Raw genomic sequence first — 18,766 nt, 5'->3', positions numbered from 1 at the left:
AGTGAGCAACAGAAAAGGGATCCCGTTTCAAAGTCCCCTTTTTGAACTACAGCCTTCAAAAAAAAGTTAGATGTTAAGGGACAAAGTATTAAATAGTGCCAGTGGAATGGTAGAATTCATGATTGACTTTAGAGGAGTCTTGTTTTTAAAACAAGATTCCAGTGATTAACGATTTAATGTTGAGCTCCCAAACCCATCACACTTGGCCATAAGTGATACACAGGGGATAAACCCATTAGATCTTTACCCAGAAATGAGACCACACACTGGGTGCACATACCTTAAATCTCCATCCCTGTAAATAAATCTTAAACTAAAACTGTGACTAACATGGCCCTAAATTGTAGGCCTTCCCCTAGAATCAAACCTTAAACAAAAGCCAGACCCGCTGATCTGGGTTTTAAACTAATGACCCACCCCTAGAACTGGGTAATAAACCATATCTCTGTCCCTGCTTTGTGGCAATCCATAGTTAGCACGTGGAACTGGGCCTTAAGCTAAACCTGTCTTTCGGGCATGAGATCTTCCCATTGGTGATACGATTGCGAATTTTGATCTCCAGATTTTACCTTCAACACAATATACAAAATTCGATGAAACTTCATTTTAAGTTTAATGTTCCACATCCCCCAACCTGAATTAGATGTGTTCAGCTTACAATCTCCCTTCAGTTCAGTATTCATTGTGTAGGGTCTAGCCACAGTAGTGATTCAAATAGATCTTCATTATGGTGGCTTCCTGAGTCTCTTCAACCAACACTTTGCTCCCATAAATGGCTCTGCTGAGGGCTTTTAAAATCCTGCTCACCATCAACGCTTTTGCCATCAGTCGGTTTTCTCAGACATGTTTTGCCTAAAATAAGCTCTCTCCAGGTAGCATCCATGATTATTTAAACCATGGCTCATGTTGGGACTTTGCTATGAGGTGAGGAAGCAGGCCTTGAGGCTACCTTAGGCAGAATGGGAATTAAACCCTGGGTCCGTGATATTACTCAGAACCACAGGCTAACTGCCTGGCCAACTGAACAGCACGCCGGAATCCATTATGACTGCCAAAATCATAGGTAACTCGATCGAGTTCTCTGTTATTTTAAATTGTTAGGTTTAGGACCCAGAATGAACATTTTGAAGAGAAAACTGTCTTTTGATCCAATGCAGTCAAAATGACTGAGTTTACATCAGTTCAGTTTTCTGATCGAATTTATGGTTATCCTTATGTGATTCATACCATTCTCCAAACTATCCTTTCTGATATAACGCCTCAAATTAAAGCTGCATTAATTTTCCCCAATGATGAGCTTTAAAGATTTACTTGCCTCTCTTAGTTTCTCAGCAAATCTCCTCAAAGCAGGCAACGAAGTAACTCAGTGCTGTGTTTTAATGAGGCACCTGAGTCTAACCCACTTACACCCCAACCACCCAAGATCAACTTGAAGCTTTGCAAAGGGCATCGGGAATGTCCTTGATACATGGATCAATGCAGCTTGAAAATTGAGGTATATCAGTGAAGATGAAATAAAGTGGAAGAAAATGGCAGCAGAACAGGGAGGGAAGAAGAAGTTAGAACAAGCAATTATTTTAGCGATACTCTACTGATTCAGTTTATTGATTTAGTAGCATCAAGCATGCAGTCTTAAAGGAACAATATCAACTACAGATTTTAGAAAAGACATTCAAACAGACATGACTTACTTGTTGGTCGGACATATACTTTTAACTTTAAGCAGGGTTTCCCAACAATATTAGGGTGAGGTGAAGCTGGAAAAAAAAACACAATGAAATATTATTAGTGCTTCGCACAACCGTGCCAGGTAATAAGGTTTCCTGACTTTTTTCACTGAATTTAATTTGACATTTCATTCTAGAACTAAAAATGTGCTACGTTGCTGGTGATAAAGTTTAAATTAGCCCTATGCTCTGGTGCACATTATAGACCCCATTATATTCATTAGAGAGACCATAGCACCCATAAACTTTATAGCACTACACATCCTAGAGTCAGTTAGCACCGTTCATTATAGAACCATGGCACAATTGAACATAGATTCCATATCACTCTTCCTTATAGATCGAGTAGCGTTATTAACTATAAAGCACATTGCTCTTTTCATCACAGACCCTATAGTTCTATTCACTATTGATCAGATATCCCATAGCTCAAATCATTACAGACTCCATTTTACTACGTATTATCAAGCCAATATCATTATTGAACAACAAACACAAAATTGCTGGAAAAGCTCAGCAGGTCTGGCAGCATCTGTGGAGAGAAATCAGAATTAACATTTTAGGTCCAATGGCCCTTTCTCACTTGACCCAGAATGTTAACTTTGATTTCTCTCCACAGATGCTGCTAGACCTACTGAGCTTTTCCAGCAATATCTGTTTCACTTTCTGATTCCCAGCGTCCACAGTTCTTTTTGATTTTTATCCACCATTGAACAAAGCATGCCCTTGCCAACATTCTACCTATGACCAAAAGCAGGTTAATAAACAAAGCACACTATTGTTTGTGGAATGATGCTGTTGACAAAATGGCTGCATGCAAAACAACAGTCATTAATCTGCTGCATGTGAAGTGTCTAAGATATTTTGAAAAATCACTGTGACGGGTTACACGCAATGAAGTTCTTTCAAAAGGAAGACCAGTTTGTTGAAATCCAAGACTTTCCCATTACGGTGTCCCTATTTGTTTCGAAGAGGCACATTATTTTCCTGTCATAGGCCTCACTTGATAGATCAATCTGAACATTTCTCAATCTTCGAGTAGCAAAGTTTTTGTTCACATCTATTCGAAATTTACTTTACGCTAATTTCCACTTATGCCCTCGGGTCCTATTTTCTTGTCTTACCTTTGAAGTAATAATCTGGGTTTATCTTACCTATACTATTTAATATTTTATATAATTTGATGAGACGTTCAATTGAACATCTCTTTTCAGAATAATTGCTTTAATAATAGAACCATTGATATATCTGCTACTAAAGACTGGAGTCGTAAGCATAATTGGTTATATTTATTAAATATTTAATGTACTAAATTACCCATTTTATAATTCCTCTCGAATAGCTTCAAATAAAGGAACATTCTTCAATTTTCTCCTCTCTTGAAGGTCGTGCTGCAGTTTGAAGAAACAAGCAGCCCTTCTCCTCAGGAGCTTGCTAGCTTGCTGTGAAGTGCATCATAGCCTGATCTTTAGTTGATCATTCACAAACACTTTCCCAGTAGGATCACGGGATGCTGATGAGGAAAAGGAACTCCTGCTAACTCCTTGTCCTCGCTGTATAAGGGATTGAGAGCTGGGGTTTTTTTTTGTGCCTTAAGCGAATTCAACACTCAGGTGAAAGAGAGGGCGAGAAACTATACTGAGTGACACTTAGGGATGCGGTGTCTTGCTCGTTTTAAGTCGAAATTGAAAATGCACCCACTTTCCTGCAAAGCCAACCTCACCCAGTACATCATTAGGAAAGTTTTTCCCTAGACTTCACTGCATGATCAGCCTTGTTGTGCATTGTTTCTGAAACATGAGGCCTAATTTCTGGTCTGGTAAAAACAATGACTGCAGATGCTGGAAAGCAAATACTGGATTAGTGGTGCTGGAAGAGCACAGCAGTTCAGGCAGCATCCAACGAGCAGCTGCTCGTTGGATGCTGCCTGAACTGCTGTGCTCTTCCAGCACCACTAATCCAGTACTAATTTCTGGTCTGACTACCACTGTAATAGAAAGGTTGCTCACTGGGGCTCTGAATGTAACTGGCATTTTTGATAAGGTCCTGTATCCTTAAACTGTGTCCCCTGGTTCTGGACTCCCTGGTCATTGGGAACACCCTTCCTGGGGTTACCCTTTCCAGTACTGTTAGAATTGTATTGATATCTATGAGATTCTACCCCTGTCCCACTACCTCATTCTAAATTCCAAAGAATACAGTCTGAGCTGATTCATACATCAGTCCTGCCATCACAGAAATCAGTCCATTATATGGTAGCTAAACGACAATAAACCATCCCAAGGTAATTTACACAAGAGTTGTTAAACAATAATTTGATACCACCTCACATACTTAGATATAAGGAAAATGAAAGAGGTGGCCTTTAAGCATTATTGTAAAGAAAGAAAGAATTGCACAGTTTTAGGCAGGAAATGCGATATAGTTTTATTTGCAAATGCTCTCAGTAAAGATAGCAATGGACTGCATTATCCTTCCCTCTCGATAGTGTGAACAGCATTGATGGTTTGAAAGAAGGAGCAGAAGCGAAACTGGCTGTATTTTTAGATTTAAGTGACAACAGGAGCCTGTATAAAGGTCATGAAAGAGTGACCTTGGAATCGTTGAGATGAAACCTGACATGTTGCATTCACAGTTACCACAGTGCCATCACATGTGGCTGGAAAGGGGTTAAAGCATTTTGAAATTCTAAAAGGAGTTTGCCCAGATGTCAATCTCTGACTAAACCGAGCGCACTGGACCTCAACCAGTATAAAAAAAAGCAAAATGAACAAAGCATGGCCAGGGTGTGCTCACCCAGTGAGACGAGATGAATTTCGTTTTTGTCCTCCTTGCTCCTTTGTAGTCAGCTGGGATGTCTGTAAAAGCAGGTCTGATAGACAAACCCTTTGTCCAGAGATAAGAGTGTTGCTCTGTCTGGTTCCAGGGTACGGCAGTACAATGTAGCAAGATGGAAAATCAGGTTCATCTTACTGAAGGAGGTCGAGTGTCTTGAAAGTACATGGCCTTCAGAGTATGTTCAATGTGATCACACAATGGGAGCCCACATCCGGACTTGTTTCACCGTCACTCGCAGGCCCTCCTTTTGCTCACGCTCCAATGTGACTATCAAGCTCACTTTGGAATGAACAGCCAGCAGGTCAAAGATCATTACTCTTTCAAAGGTATGATGTCGTTCTAAACTGCAATTGTTTGAATTCCTGTTTCCACAGGGACTCCTGGTAGTTGTATATGTATAGGGACAAGTAGTTTGGTCAATGGCGGTATCCATATCGTAAATTACAACTTTGAAGTAAAGTAGGTTAATGCCTCCATTAACTTAGCAGGTCAAGGTATTTCAGGGGAATTTGATGAATGTTTGTGTTCTAAAATTTGAAGAGTCTACTCTTAAAGCAAATATGTTTTCACAATGCAATAGCAGTTACCCAAAGCTCTCTAGAATTATATAAATATGCTTTTCATCCATGTACTTTCAACAATATCACCCACCAGCAAATTAGTGAACAGTTAGATTCTTACTCCCAGATTTCTTTTCGAGTGAATTCAAATCCATGGCAGGATTTGAACATGTGTCCCCAGAACATTCCCTGGGGTTCTGGATTAAGAACCCAGCAATGATATCCCTTAGCCATCACCTCCCCTACAATTTCAGAAGAATGAGAGGTGGTGTCAACAAACTACATAAAATTCTCAAAGGGATTTCATAGAATATATCCATGGAGAACGTTTCCCCAGCTGAAAAGTCCAGAACAAGGGATAACAGTCTCAGATTAAGGAATCAGCTAGTTAAAATTAGCATGGATGCAATGGCCCTTTCTCTGTGCTGTAGATATCTACGGCCAAATGACTGAGGTAAGAAGAAATGTATTCACTTAGGGAGTTACTAAATTATTGAACAGTCTACCCCAGAGATCTGTGGATGCTCAGTTCTTGGTGATAGTCAAGACAGAGATTGATACACCATGATTGGCTATGAAGAAGAAGAAGAGCTACCTATTGAGGTAGTGGGGTAAGTTGATGGAGAAGATCAGGTCGGACTTTGCTGCATGGTAGAGCAGGCTTGAAGGGCTGAGTGATCTACTTCTGCTCTTTGCTGTGATGTTATCACATGGAGCGAGTGAAGGGCGAGCATAGACACATTCAGGATGAAGCTAGGTAGGTACATGAGGGAGATGGGACTAAGATATGGTGACAGGATTAGATGAACTATGGTAGGAAGGCGGTCACATGCAGCATGACCATCAGTGCAGACTCGTTGGGTAAGTGATCCAATTTTTGTGCTGGCCGTGTAATTTATAATCCTGTAGTTCACTACCAGGTCTGGTGTTATTCATGTTGTCCTTTAATTCTGATGGATTCCCACACACACCAGATGGAAGTTATATCAAAAATATTGGCGTAAACCAGATATTAATTAACAATCAAGAAGGATTCATATAAAATTCACTTCTCCCGACAGCTGTTATTTCATTACAAAGAACAGAAACATGTGTCAATAAAACACTTAAATAGCATTATTACTGGTAATGAATAGTTTATACCAGATTGTTGCATATTTTTGTATATTAAGTTTCAGACGAGCAAATGGTTCGCCTCTTCAATGCCTGGCAATTAACAGCTCCATTGATGTGGGCCTTCGTTTTGTTCAGAAAGTAAATTTTTCTCTCTAACATCACTGCAAATTGCAGCGTAATTCTTTATTTTCTCTTTCTTTGCGATGGGTGATGTCTATGCAGAGCAATCACCATCACCCTATTTCAGGGAACCCATGCGCCCACATCAAACGAGCACTCCCTAGCGGAGTACAGGATCAAATTCCCTCTCTCCTGCTCAATGACCCTTGGAAGAGCACCTGTGTGACCTGCCTTCCTCTCCCCACCCCTGCGGTGCACAGCTCTATCTGAGTAAAATTGTCATCAGTGCTGAATTATAGCTCCTCAGGAGCTGGATTGCAAGGAAATAAATTCAATGGGAAAGACCATTACATCCAGAAATCAGACCAGTGGTGCATCCTCACAGTTTGAATTAGAATCCTACCAATCTCTCTCAGGAAGTGGGCAGAAGTAGCAGCTATTGTCCAGTCTGGGCTCCTCTCTCTGTGCTGTAGATATCTATGACCAAATGAGAGGATAGGGCTAGATTTTCTCTTGGCCTGATGTGAAAGAACGCTCCATTTTGAAGAAGGGTCACTAGTCCCAAAACGTTAACTCTGCTATCTCTGAGGTTTTCTGATTCTGTGTGTGGATTTCTCATTCCACTTTGGAGGCCACTTCAGACAGCATTCAGAGCTATTGCCATTGATGTGGGACTAAAGCTGCATAAAGGACAGACTGAATCTGAGCAGCAGCTTCCCTTCTCTCATTGGACATTTGCAAAATGATGATAAATAATTCATTTTTATTCCCACTCTGATTTAGAAACCTTCTCTCCTGTAGAAACTGTGATACTACCAGCATCAGCTGTCAATGATGCCGACTCAGGGGTGGGGATTTTTCCCGTGGGTCTTCACGTGACTGAGCAGTCGATTCCCGACTGGCAAATCTTCAGGCACCTGAGGCAAGACATGCCACCAGGCAGCAGGATCCATAGACAAGGATTCATTTCCTTTCCTTTTCTGCAGTCGCTCTGCCTCATGAAGATGGTTGGACTCAGAGCATGTCAGCATTTTAACGGCAATCTTTAATGTCAATGCTGACACACTTCAAGGGAAGCCTCAGAGTATCTCCATCCGACTTTATTCATCCTCTCCTGGATTGTTGACTATTGTTGAGTTGAGACATCAGAACCTGGCAGGAGGGAAACCCTTCTATCAATCAGACAGAATATCCAGCCCACTGCGGTTGGTTTTGAGAGTGTTTTGCCTGAATGGTGTGAAGCTGGCTTCAAGAAGGACATTAATCCTTAATCAAGGGTCCTCCCATTGAATTCCAAGGAAGAGGAACCAAAGTCCTAACTTACAGAGCAACTGCTGTCACACTTCTCCTGTCCTGCAATGATCAGATGTGGACTGTGGATCAGTGACACATAAGGGCACTAGAGATTTTCTGTCAGCGGTAATGATTGTGCAATAGCATTTCCACAAGCAGGTTTACTAGATTGAAGCACTTGACCACAAGTGGTCAGTGATAAACAGGGCCAGGCCCCACCAATTTGTAAATTGTCAGGGAATGTCTGCAGCAATGGTGTTGAAATGTTATTGGTGTGAAGGTCATGCTTAAGTGTATTACAAGCCCCTGTCAGCAGCGTGCTTTCTCTTTGTGAAAGTGCTCCTGTTGTTCAGCTGTTAGATATCTCACATTGTGGGGGAGGGGCGGGGGGGTGGGGGGGGGTGGGGAAGGTTGTCTGAAACTCCTAGCAGAGTTTTTCTGCATGATTCTCATTCTACGGTGGGACTGATGGAATGCCACAGTGCCTGATGTATCTCTTTTGTGGCTGGGATGTTACACCAAGATTCTATCTCCTTGTTCTCAGGAATATTAAAGATCCTATTGCACTATTCAAAGCAAACAAGGGAACATTCTTCTCTCAACTAATAATAGAATCAATTAACACAAGACTGTGGTTAAGCTTCAGTCCAGGCATTGTTGTAACTGAATACAAGAGCAGAGATGAGTGTAATATCTTTAGGTATCAGTAAAATGACACTGAATCGCTCAGATTGTTGTAAAATGCAAGCGGTTCACAAAGATCCTTTAGGGAATGCAACCATCACTACAGATACAAAATCTTACAATTCCCTAATGCTACCACAGGAGGTTTATTTGCACAAGGGCTGGTGGTTATAGGGAGAAAGTCCAGCACCATTTTCTCAGAATCAAATAATAAATGCAAATTGCTGGAAGCAGCCCAACAACAAGTGGAATGAATAAAATAACCATTTTGTTCAGTTCTTTCATGGGATGTAGGCATCACTGGTTAGACCTTCATTCATTGCACTTGAGAAGATGACAATGAGCTACTTTCTTGAGCTGCTGCAATTCGTGGGGTATAAAGACACCACAAAGCCATTAGGGAAGGAGTTCCAGGGATTCTGGTACAGTGACAGTAAAGGAGCTGTGATATAGTTCCAATTCAGGATGATTTGTATAGCTTCGAGGGGAACTTGCAGATTGTGCCCTTGTCTTTCTAGAGGTTATGGATTTAGAAGGTATTTTTGAAGAGGCCTTGGTAAGTTATTGCATTGCAGTTTTTACACTACGTGTTGATTGTATTAGATTCGATTCCCTACAGTATGGAAACAGGCCTTTCAGCCCAACAAGTCCACACCGACCCGCCGAAGAATAACCCACCCATTCCCCTACCCTGTATTTACCCCTGACTAATGCACTTAACACTACGGGAAATTTAGCAAGGCCAATTCGCCTGACCTGCACATCTTTGGACTGTGGGAGGAAACCGGATCCCCGGAGAAAACCCACACAGATAGTCACCCGAGGTGGGAATCGAACCTAGGTCCCTGGCACTGTGAGGCAGCAGTGCTAACCACTGAGCCACTGTGCTGCCCTACCGTTCAGGTGTTTAATAGAGTGTCAATCACGTGGGCTGTTATGTTTTGGATGGCATAAAGCTTCTTGAGTTTTGGTGGAGCTGTATTCATCCAGGAGATGGAGAATACTCCAGCACATCCTGACTAGTGCCTTGTAGATAGTGGACAGACTTTGAGGTAGCTATTCACTGCAGTATTCCCAGCCAATTACCTGCATGTCTCACAACAATATTTATAGGCGAGTCCAGTTCAGTCTCTGGTCAGTGATAATTGGGGATTCAGCAATCCCAATGTCATTGAATGTCAAGGGGAGATGGTCATTGCCTGGCATTTGTGTGACGCAATGTTTTCTTGTTGTTCACGTCACACACTGCTTTTTGTTGGGGTGTCTTTTTGTGGGGTAACAGAACCTTTCAAAGTTATGTCAGATTCATCGACACAATGAGCTATAGAAAGACAAATGCAGCTATTGTTTAGCCACTTACAGTGATACCACAGAATGGAGACAGTTAGGTACTTCTCACACCTGTAGATCACATTAAATAACTGGGGTTGACTTGATGGAAGAATCTGATTTCCAGCATCTGCAGTCATTGTTTTTACCACCTTGATGCAAATCATTCCTTTCTTCAGCTTCCACACATTTTACTTGTATTTTACTTGAGAATTATTCCTGAAGTACTCACAAGACTAGTTGCTGAATTGAGTTCAGAGACTCTAGTCTCTGAAAAGTTAAAGCCACAAGTCCCATCCCCAACTTGATACAGTGATGTCAATATTCACTGTGGTTCTGTAATTGTGACTTGCAAGTTCCAATTGCTCAACACATTGTTGGTTTTGATATTGGTCCATGATTGTTAAAAGTAGAGGGGAATGCAGACAGTGACAAAGATATATGTCATGTCGAGCAGAACATGTATGAACTATAAAGATGTCACCATATCAAAATCTAAAAGCACTCAATCTCAGGAGCCTAATCAATAGCAGATGTTAGCAACTGGTTTTGCTTTCCTCCTAGTTTTCTGTACAATTGTTTATGTGATCCTCCCAGACGCTGTGGTCACTGTGATCTTACAACTCATCTTTAAAGAATTTTGTCATGAATAATGACAAATTTCTGCTCAGTTACCATTAGTGAAGAGTCTCACTTTTACAAGTCAGCAGTACTGCATTATGAAGACTTTCTCCTTTCATCATGTGAATGCGTAAACAGCGATTTGCATTCATTGAAGAGTTTTCACATGGAAACCTCCTGGTGACTGCTTCACAGAGCTGAGTAGTAATAACCGAACGTATTGTATTGAGGAGTGTTTTGAAGAAATTGCTTGCTAAAAGATGAGAGAGAGGCAGGGAGGTGAAGAATAGGTTACACTGCGGACCTAGGTTCTGAGAGTGCTCTATTCCTAAAGGTGACGGGGAGAGGTGCAGAAGGGAGTGGCAGAGGTAAGGAGGGGGTTGATGCAATGTTAATGAATCCAGAGGGTTACAAATTAGTACACTGGGGTTGGGTGGGGGTGAAGGAGGGGAAATGTTAGACAGGGATTTGAAATAAACTACGGTGATAAGAAATCAATAAGGTTGTGGGAGACAAGAGGGATGAATGGTATGGAATATCCTTTATAATTAAACATCGCCTTCTCTGCCTTTGAGAGGCTCTTTTAAGAGGCTCTTTTTGGCCAAGTTTTTGGTCACTTGTCCTCGTGTCTCCTCATGTGGCTCTGTGTCAGACTTGGTTGGATGACCTTCCATTAAAAGCATGTAAATACATGCAGCTGTAGTTGTTGACAGGATGTTAAGTGGAAAAACACAGTGGTAGCCACTTGAGAGGCTTGGGCAGGAACTGAGGCTTGGTGATCACAAAAAAAATTCCATTCGTTATAAACAGATTGTCACACACAAAGCAACCTTACTCCCTGTGGCTGATGGCTTCTATTATCTTCCTCCCTGTCTTCCTCATGCCTAATACCTTCCCAATATTGGCATCGCCGATGTTTTCTGATTCATAGATTCTGCAGAAAAAAAGCATGCTCCCAACAGGTTCGATTTGCAAACTCAATGATTAAAATTTAATTTGAATATTGCTTTGTAGATTAATTATTCTTATGATAATAACTAGCTCCATGTTTTGAGCTGGAAGAGGGGATAGTCAGCTCATTAAAGCACAGAGCAGAAAGCCAATGGCTTTAATCAGCCCAGCAGCCCCTCTCCCATCATAAGACATATTGGAACATCACTACCATTAGCAGATAAGTTGTGATGTAGCTATTGAACTGTAGCAGTACAGCTTGTCAAGGCAATGCAGACTATTACTATGCACTAACATTCATTTTCTCAACAAACAGGATTACAAAGGCTCACTAACCTATCTGCTAATAAGTTGCACATGATCATTCTGACATTGAATGATTCAAGGCAGTATGTCATATTAATCTTGGCACAAAGTTATTTGCACAGTTCAAGTCAAATTGCTTCTAGTTCTAGAAATCTGCATTCACTTAATGTCTGTTTAGTGACAGGGAAATCACTTTGCCAGCATGTTGTGAGCACATTGCAAACATGATTTTCACGATAGTGCAGACTGGACATTGATGAGCATGAAAATCTCAAGTTACCGCCTGCCAATAAATACTCCTGCTCTTCTTATCTGTGCAGGCATTAGTGCAGGACTGCTAAGTCCCTGGGTGCAATGGCCAGCAAAGATTTGGTCTCCAGAAGATTAGGACTTTGTTGCCTGCTTGGGACAGAAATAAGAAGCAGGCAGTAATGGGTACCTCTAATGGGCCCCATGATTAAGGTGAGGAAGGGGCTCTGACTCACTTCAGACAGTCAGAGGGCATTAAAGTTAAGTGGGCGATAAATGTGTTTCCATGGTGAAAACCAATCAGAGTTTCTGGTTTCATTAATTTAATAAACATTCGTAAGTTTAAGAAGGAAGGGTCTGTGACCGTTTTTATTGAGTGCACAATGTTCAGGGAAAACTAACCCAACGATTTATAAATCACAAGGAAGAAAGAAGAGTTAGCAATATGATAACTGGGTTTGTAATGAAAAAGATGTACATCAAGACTAATTACTCCGGATAGACTTTTTCACAAAGTAATGCTACATTAGTACTTTAAATATTCTTTATGCCATCTCATTCATCCAATCTAAAATATACAATACCACATTGAATATTTGGCAACTTTAAAGCAATTCATTTTAATACAACAAAGCACTATTAGACATAATTGACTGTCGACATTTCTGTCTGCTAATTGACTATTGGGCCAGTGATCCAGACCAAACTGTTGACTCCTTGTAAAACTTGATATGTGTATTGCTTCAGAATGAATGCAGGGCCGCTGCATGCCAAGCCCGACTGACTGTATTGAAGCTGAATGATTGTCTGAATTGTGCAGTGTAAGTTGTAATTCATTATCAGGGATGATTACTTTCAATAGGTAAGTAATCATTGTCTTGTTTTCAATTGTCACACCTTAACCCTTTGACAACCGCACTTTCCACTATTAGTAAAGTGGGAGCTATACCTACATTCTCCACAACAGCTTCACTGGCAAGCTGTCTGCTCAATTTGGTAATGAGCCATGTATTTGCAGAAAGACACCAGGTTCATTCCCTGGTCTGTGCTGAGTTATATTATTTTGATTGTCTTGATAGAGCAGAGCCACAATTTGCCTCTGTCTCCCAAGGCTAAATTAAAAAATTCAGGTTACATATGTACATGTAGGTATGCATGTTTATTTGGGTACATGTGTATGTTTCTGTACATATGTGTAGGCATGCTTGAATGCATATGTGCAGATGTACATACAAAGTATGGATATTTTCTAATGAATCTGCTCAGAGATGTTATTATGTACCTCTGGAGCAGGTGGGACTTGAGCCTGGGCTCCTGGTTCAGGGTAAAGACAGTGCTACTGTGCCACAACAGCCCTACGCATGGATTATAAAGTAAGCAGGTAAAAGTGAGGACTGCAGATGCTGGAGATTAGAGTCAAGAGTATGGTGTTGGAAAAGCACAGCAGGTCAGGCAGCATCTGAGGAGCAGGAAAATCGACGTTTGGGCAAAAGCCCTTCACCAGGTCCTGGGCCGCCTACAGCATCACTCCCTTACCATCCACGTCTGGAGGAAGAACGCCTCATCTTCTGCCTCAGGCCCGTCCAACCCCATAGCATCAATGTGAATTTCACCAGTCTCCTCATTTCCCCTCCCCTCCCACTTTACCCCAGTTCCAACCTTCCAACTCAGCACCGTTCTCATGGCCTGTCCCATCTGTCCATCTTCCTTCTCACCTATTGCTCCACCCTCCCCTCCGACCTATCACTTTTACCCCCACTTCCATCCAACTAATACACTCTCAGCTACCCCACCCCAGCCCCACCCCCTCCCATTTATCTCTCCACCACCTAGCCTCCTGGGGCTTTTACCCGAAACGTCGATTTTCCTGCTCCTCAGATGCTGCCTGACCTACTGTGCTTTTCCAGCACCACACTCTTGATTATAAAGCAAGCACCCAATCTGATGTTCCCCATTGATAAATTTGTTTGACAAATCATTGGCAAATCTACACATAAAGAGTGTTCATTCCCAAGAGGCACTGAGGAATGGCCTGTACTCAGTCCTTCACGACAACAATTGGGAGTGGAAGAGAGGGAGTAAGAAAAGACAGACTTCATATTAAGAACAAAGCAGATGACTTTACTCTTGCTGCATTATTCATTAAAACCCTTAATTCAGTTCTTGATTTTTAATGGTGGTTTTCATTCAATTGTGTGTGCTAAATATAAAGAAAGTACTCTTTTTCTTCACAGGAGCAAGTTTGAAAGTTTATTTCTCTCTTTATTGATGTCAGGATTTATATGCAAAGCAGCCAGTGAATCAAAACTCATTCCGCAGCCCTTACAGAGGGAAGCTAAAGAGGAGATCGGAACGGTACTTTGGATAATTAAATTCTGAGGGTATAGAATGCCCACTTGTAAAGGAGCATTTCATCTTTAAGATGTTACTATCGGAAAATTGGATTGGTTGAGGTTCTGTCTCGCTCAGTCACTATCTCTTATCCCAGATTCTCATTCATCTTCAGCTTGTTCACTGAACCACTTTGCCCAATAAAAAAACACAAGCTCACTGGCAAATTATCTCACTGTTTTTTTCCCCTAGATTCATCGCATTTAAAGATTAAATGTCCTTCCAGCAGGAAAGAATGTTGATTCTCAGAGTACAGCCATTGATGTGAATATTCTTATACCTACAGCAAGCAATGGCTAAAACCAAATGGGACAGGCAATTTGCACATGAATCGCACATCAATAATAGAGGCAGCAGACATCAAGACACAAGCTCTTCAGAAAAGGAAAGCACTTGCTTCAGAATAATCTTAGTTTGTTGATAGGGTAAGAAACAACAAATCTAATGTTTTAATAAGTTGTAGAGTGTCACCCTGTCTGACTTTTACAATGCCTTAGAGTTTCTTTGGAATTCATTAAAATTTTGCAAACAAAGCAGATTTTGGAGCATTGTTTAGAAGAAATGAGATGCGGCTTATTATAGATGACAAACCTGGCAAACATCTTCATCTTTTATTTACCTGATCTGTGTGTGTAAATCAGCAACCCTTTCCATCAGATTATAACTGGCCAGATCCCACTTCAATTTGCAGGGCTAATTTCATTGGTTTGAGGCAAGATCTTCCCCGGGTGAATTGGAGTCAAAGCCTGGCAGGAAGAAATGTATTGGAGTGATGCTTAAAGAGGAAGGGACTCTGGTACGGTCCAGGGTATTCCCACAGCAAAATAAAAGAGTGGACAATCGAGGCCAGAGCTCCCTGGATAATGCAAGAGTTTGACAGAAGGATGGAGGAGAAAGAGGGGCAATCACAGATTTGAAAAGCCAAGTAGAAATCACAAAGTTCAGTGGATAACTAGACAGGAAAATAATGGGGGCAAAAAAAGATTAGCAGCTAACGTAAAAGGAATCCAATCGTAGTATATGGACAGTAGCAGGTTGTGAGGAGGGGCAGGACTATAGTTGGTTAGTACAACGGAGCACTTGACAGCTATTTGAAAGGATATTTAAGACTCAGTAACACTGCAACAGGCCTGGAACCAGATGTATGCCAGATCAGTTGAGGACGGCAGTTTTTTTTCCGACCCCCAAAGGATATTAATGAAAAATATAGGGCTTTTACGGCAGTTTGACTGCTTTATGGTCAACATGACTGAATAGCTTTTGTTTTAAATTTAAGATTTATTAATTAATTGAATTCAACACTGATGCTCATCAGCAGCAATGTGTAGCAATGACAAGATACATTGTAGAAACTCATAACACCATCTTCTAAACCTGCTACGTCTACCACCAAGGATAGATGTATGGGATCACCACCGCCCGCAAATTCCCCTCAAAATCACTCACTCTACCCCGTTCCTTCATTGTTGCTGTGTCAAAATTCTGGAACTATAGACCGGTGAGCCTGACCTCGGTGGTGGGCCAGTTGTTGGAGGGAATCCTGAGGGACAGGATGTACATGTATTTGGAAAGGCAAGGACTGATTAGGGATAGTCAACATGGCTTTGTGCATGGGAAATCATGTCTCACAAACTTGATTGAGTTTTTTGAAGAAGTAACAAAGAAGATTGATGAGGGCAGAGCAGTAGATGTGATCTATATGGACTTCAGTAAGGCGTTCGACAAGGTTCCCCATGGGAGACTGATTAGCAAGGTTAGATCTCATGGAATACAGGGAGAACTAGCCATTTAGATACAGAACTGGCTCAAAGGTAGAAGACAGAGTGTAAAATTCATAAGCCAAAATTCGTAAAGCCAAAGTACAGAGGGATTTGGGAGTGCTAGTTGAGGATTCTCTAAAGGTAAACATGCAGGTTGAGTCCGTGATTAAGAAAGCGAATGCAATGTTGTCAATTATCTCAAGAGGGTTGGAATAATAAAAGCACTGTTGTGCTACTGAGACTTCAAAATACTCTGGTTAGGCCCCATTTGGAGTACTGTGTCCAGTTTTGGTCCCCACACCTCAGGAAGGACATACTGGCACTGGAGCGTGTCCAGCGGAGATTCACACGGATGATCCCTGGAATGGTAGGTCGGAACGGCTGAGGATCCTGGGATTGTATTCATTGGAGTTTAGAAGATTAAGGGGAGATCTAATAGAAACTTACAAGATAATACATGGCTTGGAAAGGGTGGACGCTAGGAAATTGTTTCCGTTAGGCAAGGAGACTAGGACCCGTGGACACAGCCTTAGAATTAGAGGGGGTAAATTCAGAACAGAAATGCGGAGACATTTCTTCAGCCAGAGAGTGGTGGGCCTGTGGAATTCATTGCCACAGAGTGCAGTGGAGGCTGGGACGCTAAATGTCTTCAAGGCAGAAATTGATAAATTCTTGATGTCACAAGGAATTAAGGGCTACGGGGAGAATGCGGGTAAGTGGAGTTGAAATGCCCATCAGCCATGATTGAATGGCGGAGTGGACTTGATGGGCCGAATGGCCTTACTTCCACTCCTATGTCTTATGGTCTTATGGTGGTGGAGGGTTGTTTTTCAGACTGTAGGCCTGTGACCAGTGGAGTGCCACAAGGATCGGTGCTAGGTCCTCTACTTTTTGTCATTTATATAAATAATTTGGATGCGAGCATAAGAGGTACAGTTAGTAAGTTTGCAGATGACACCAAAATTGGAGGTGTAGTGGACAGCGAAGAGGGTTACCTCAGATTACAACAGGATCTGGACCAGATGGGCCAATGGGCTGAGAAGTGGCAGATGGAGTTTAATTCAGATAAATGCGAGGCGCTGCATTTTGGGAAAGCAAATCTTAGCAGGACTTATACACTTAATGGTATGGTCCTAGGGAGTGTTGCTAAACAAAGAGACCTTGGAGTGCAGGTTCATAGCTCCTTGAAAGTGGAGTCGCAGGTAGATAGGATAGTGAAGAAGGTGTTTGGTATGCAAACCTTTATTGGTCAGAGTACTGAGTACAGGAGTTGGGAGGTCATGTTGCAGCTGTACAGGACATTGGTTAGGCCACTTTTGGAATATTAAGTGCAATTCTGGTCCCCTTCCTATCGGAAGGATGTTCTGAAACTTGAAAGGGTTCAGAAAAGACTTACAAGGATGTTGCCAGGGTTGGAGGATATGAACTATGGGAAGAGGCTGAACAGGCTGGAGCTGTTTTCCCCGGAGCATCGGAGGCTGAGGGGTGACCTTATAGAGGTTTACAAAATTAGGAGGGGCATTGGTAGGGTAAATAGGCAAAGTTTTTTCCCTGGGGTTGGGGAGTCCAGAACTAGAGGGCATAGGTTTAGGGTGAGACAGGAAAGATATAAAAGAGACCTATGGGGCAACCTTTCTTCATGCAGAGGGTGGTACGTGTATGGAATGAGCTGCCAGACGATGTGGTGGAGGCTGGTACAATTGCAACATTTAAGATGCATTTGGATGGGTGTATGAGTAGGAAGGGTTTGGAGGGATATGGGCCAGGTGCTGGCAGGTGGGACTAGATTAGGTTGGGATAGCTGGTCGGCATGGACAGGTTGGACCGTAGGGTCTGTTTCCATGCTGTACATCTCTATGACTCTAACTCACTTTCTAATAGCATTCTGGATGTCCTAGTCCCAAACGATGGTAATAGTTCAAGAAGGCAGCGCACCACCACCTTCTCAGGGGCAATTAAGATGGGTGAGAAATGCTGGACTATCCAGTGATGCCCATTTCCCATGAATATACAAAGAAAACAATAATCCCAGTTGATGTGGTGGGATTTGAATCCATGACTGCAGGACATTGGTTTGGGGAGTCTAATTTACTGATCCAATACTATTACCATAACACTACCAACCTCAAAGACAAGGGGTACAATTTTAAAAATGACAAATTCAGCAATATTTTTATCAAGGAAGAGTATTTATTAAATGAAGAGGTTGGGAAATGGGGTGAGATAAGAAGAAATACGGGGAGGTATTTGGAAGCCTGAGAGTTCTCAAAGTGACCTTGTCAGGAGGAGAGTGGCATCCTAAGTTGCTGAGGGGAGTCTACTTGTGTCTACTCTCTTGTCCTCACTTCACCTTTGGATTTTCATTAAATTCGTCAATACATACAACCAGGCAAAATGCTACAGTGGTTTTCCATCACCTTCTGCAGGAAGGCAGACTAGGGGTCTCTCTTGCTGTTAGTGCCTGCCACCACGTGTATTAAAAGGATGTATAGACTGACGACCAATATAGAAACATAGAAAATAGGAGCAGGAGTAGGCCTTTTGGCCCTTTCAGCTTGTTCCCCCATTTAATATGGTCATGACTGATCATCCAACCGATTACCCACTTTCTCCCCATGCAGCTACCACAGCCAAAATGTGGTGGGATGTGAACCAGGAGCTATCAGTCCAGAGGTGGAGATGTTCCCACTGTTCCATGGAACTACCAAGGGAAATAAGGGTAGAAATCATGGGACTGTCTTGAATTTTTAAATGGGGGGAGACGGTGGCATGGTGGCACAGTGGTTAGCACTGCTGCCTCACAGTACCAGAGACCTGGGTT

The 18,766-nt window shown here is 42.0% G+C and overlaps 1 protein-coding gene across 2 annotated transcripts in view; it reads right to left on the bottom strand.

Moving 5' to 3' along the window:
• LOC140494726 (ephrin-A5-like) overlaps nt 1-18,766 on the bottom strand; it is a 374,348-nt gene that overhangs the window by 20,564 nt on the left and 335,018 nt on the right. For both annotated transcript variants that reach the window (XM_072594265.1, XM_072594266.1), the window contains one exon: nt 1,692-1,757. In XM_072594265.1, the coding sequence (XP_072450366.1) occupies nt 1,692-1,757 (66 nt within the window). The remainder of the gene's footprint in view (nt 1-1,691; nt 1,758-18,766) is intronic.

This window comes from Chiloscyllium punctatum, chromosome 24, assembly GCF_047496795.1.
Source record: "Chiloscyllium punctatum isolate Juve2018m chromosome 24, sChiPun1.3, whole genome shotgun sequence".
Classification (NCBI taxonomy): Eukaryota; Metazoa; Chordata; class Chondrichthyes; order Orectolobiformes; family Hemiscylliidae; genus Chiloscyllium; species Chiloscyllium punctatum.
The sequence above is the reverse complement of the archived record's forward strand: the minus strand, read 5'-3'. Positions and strand labels throughout refer to the sequence as shown.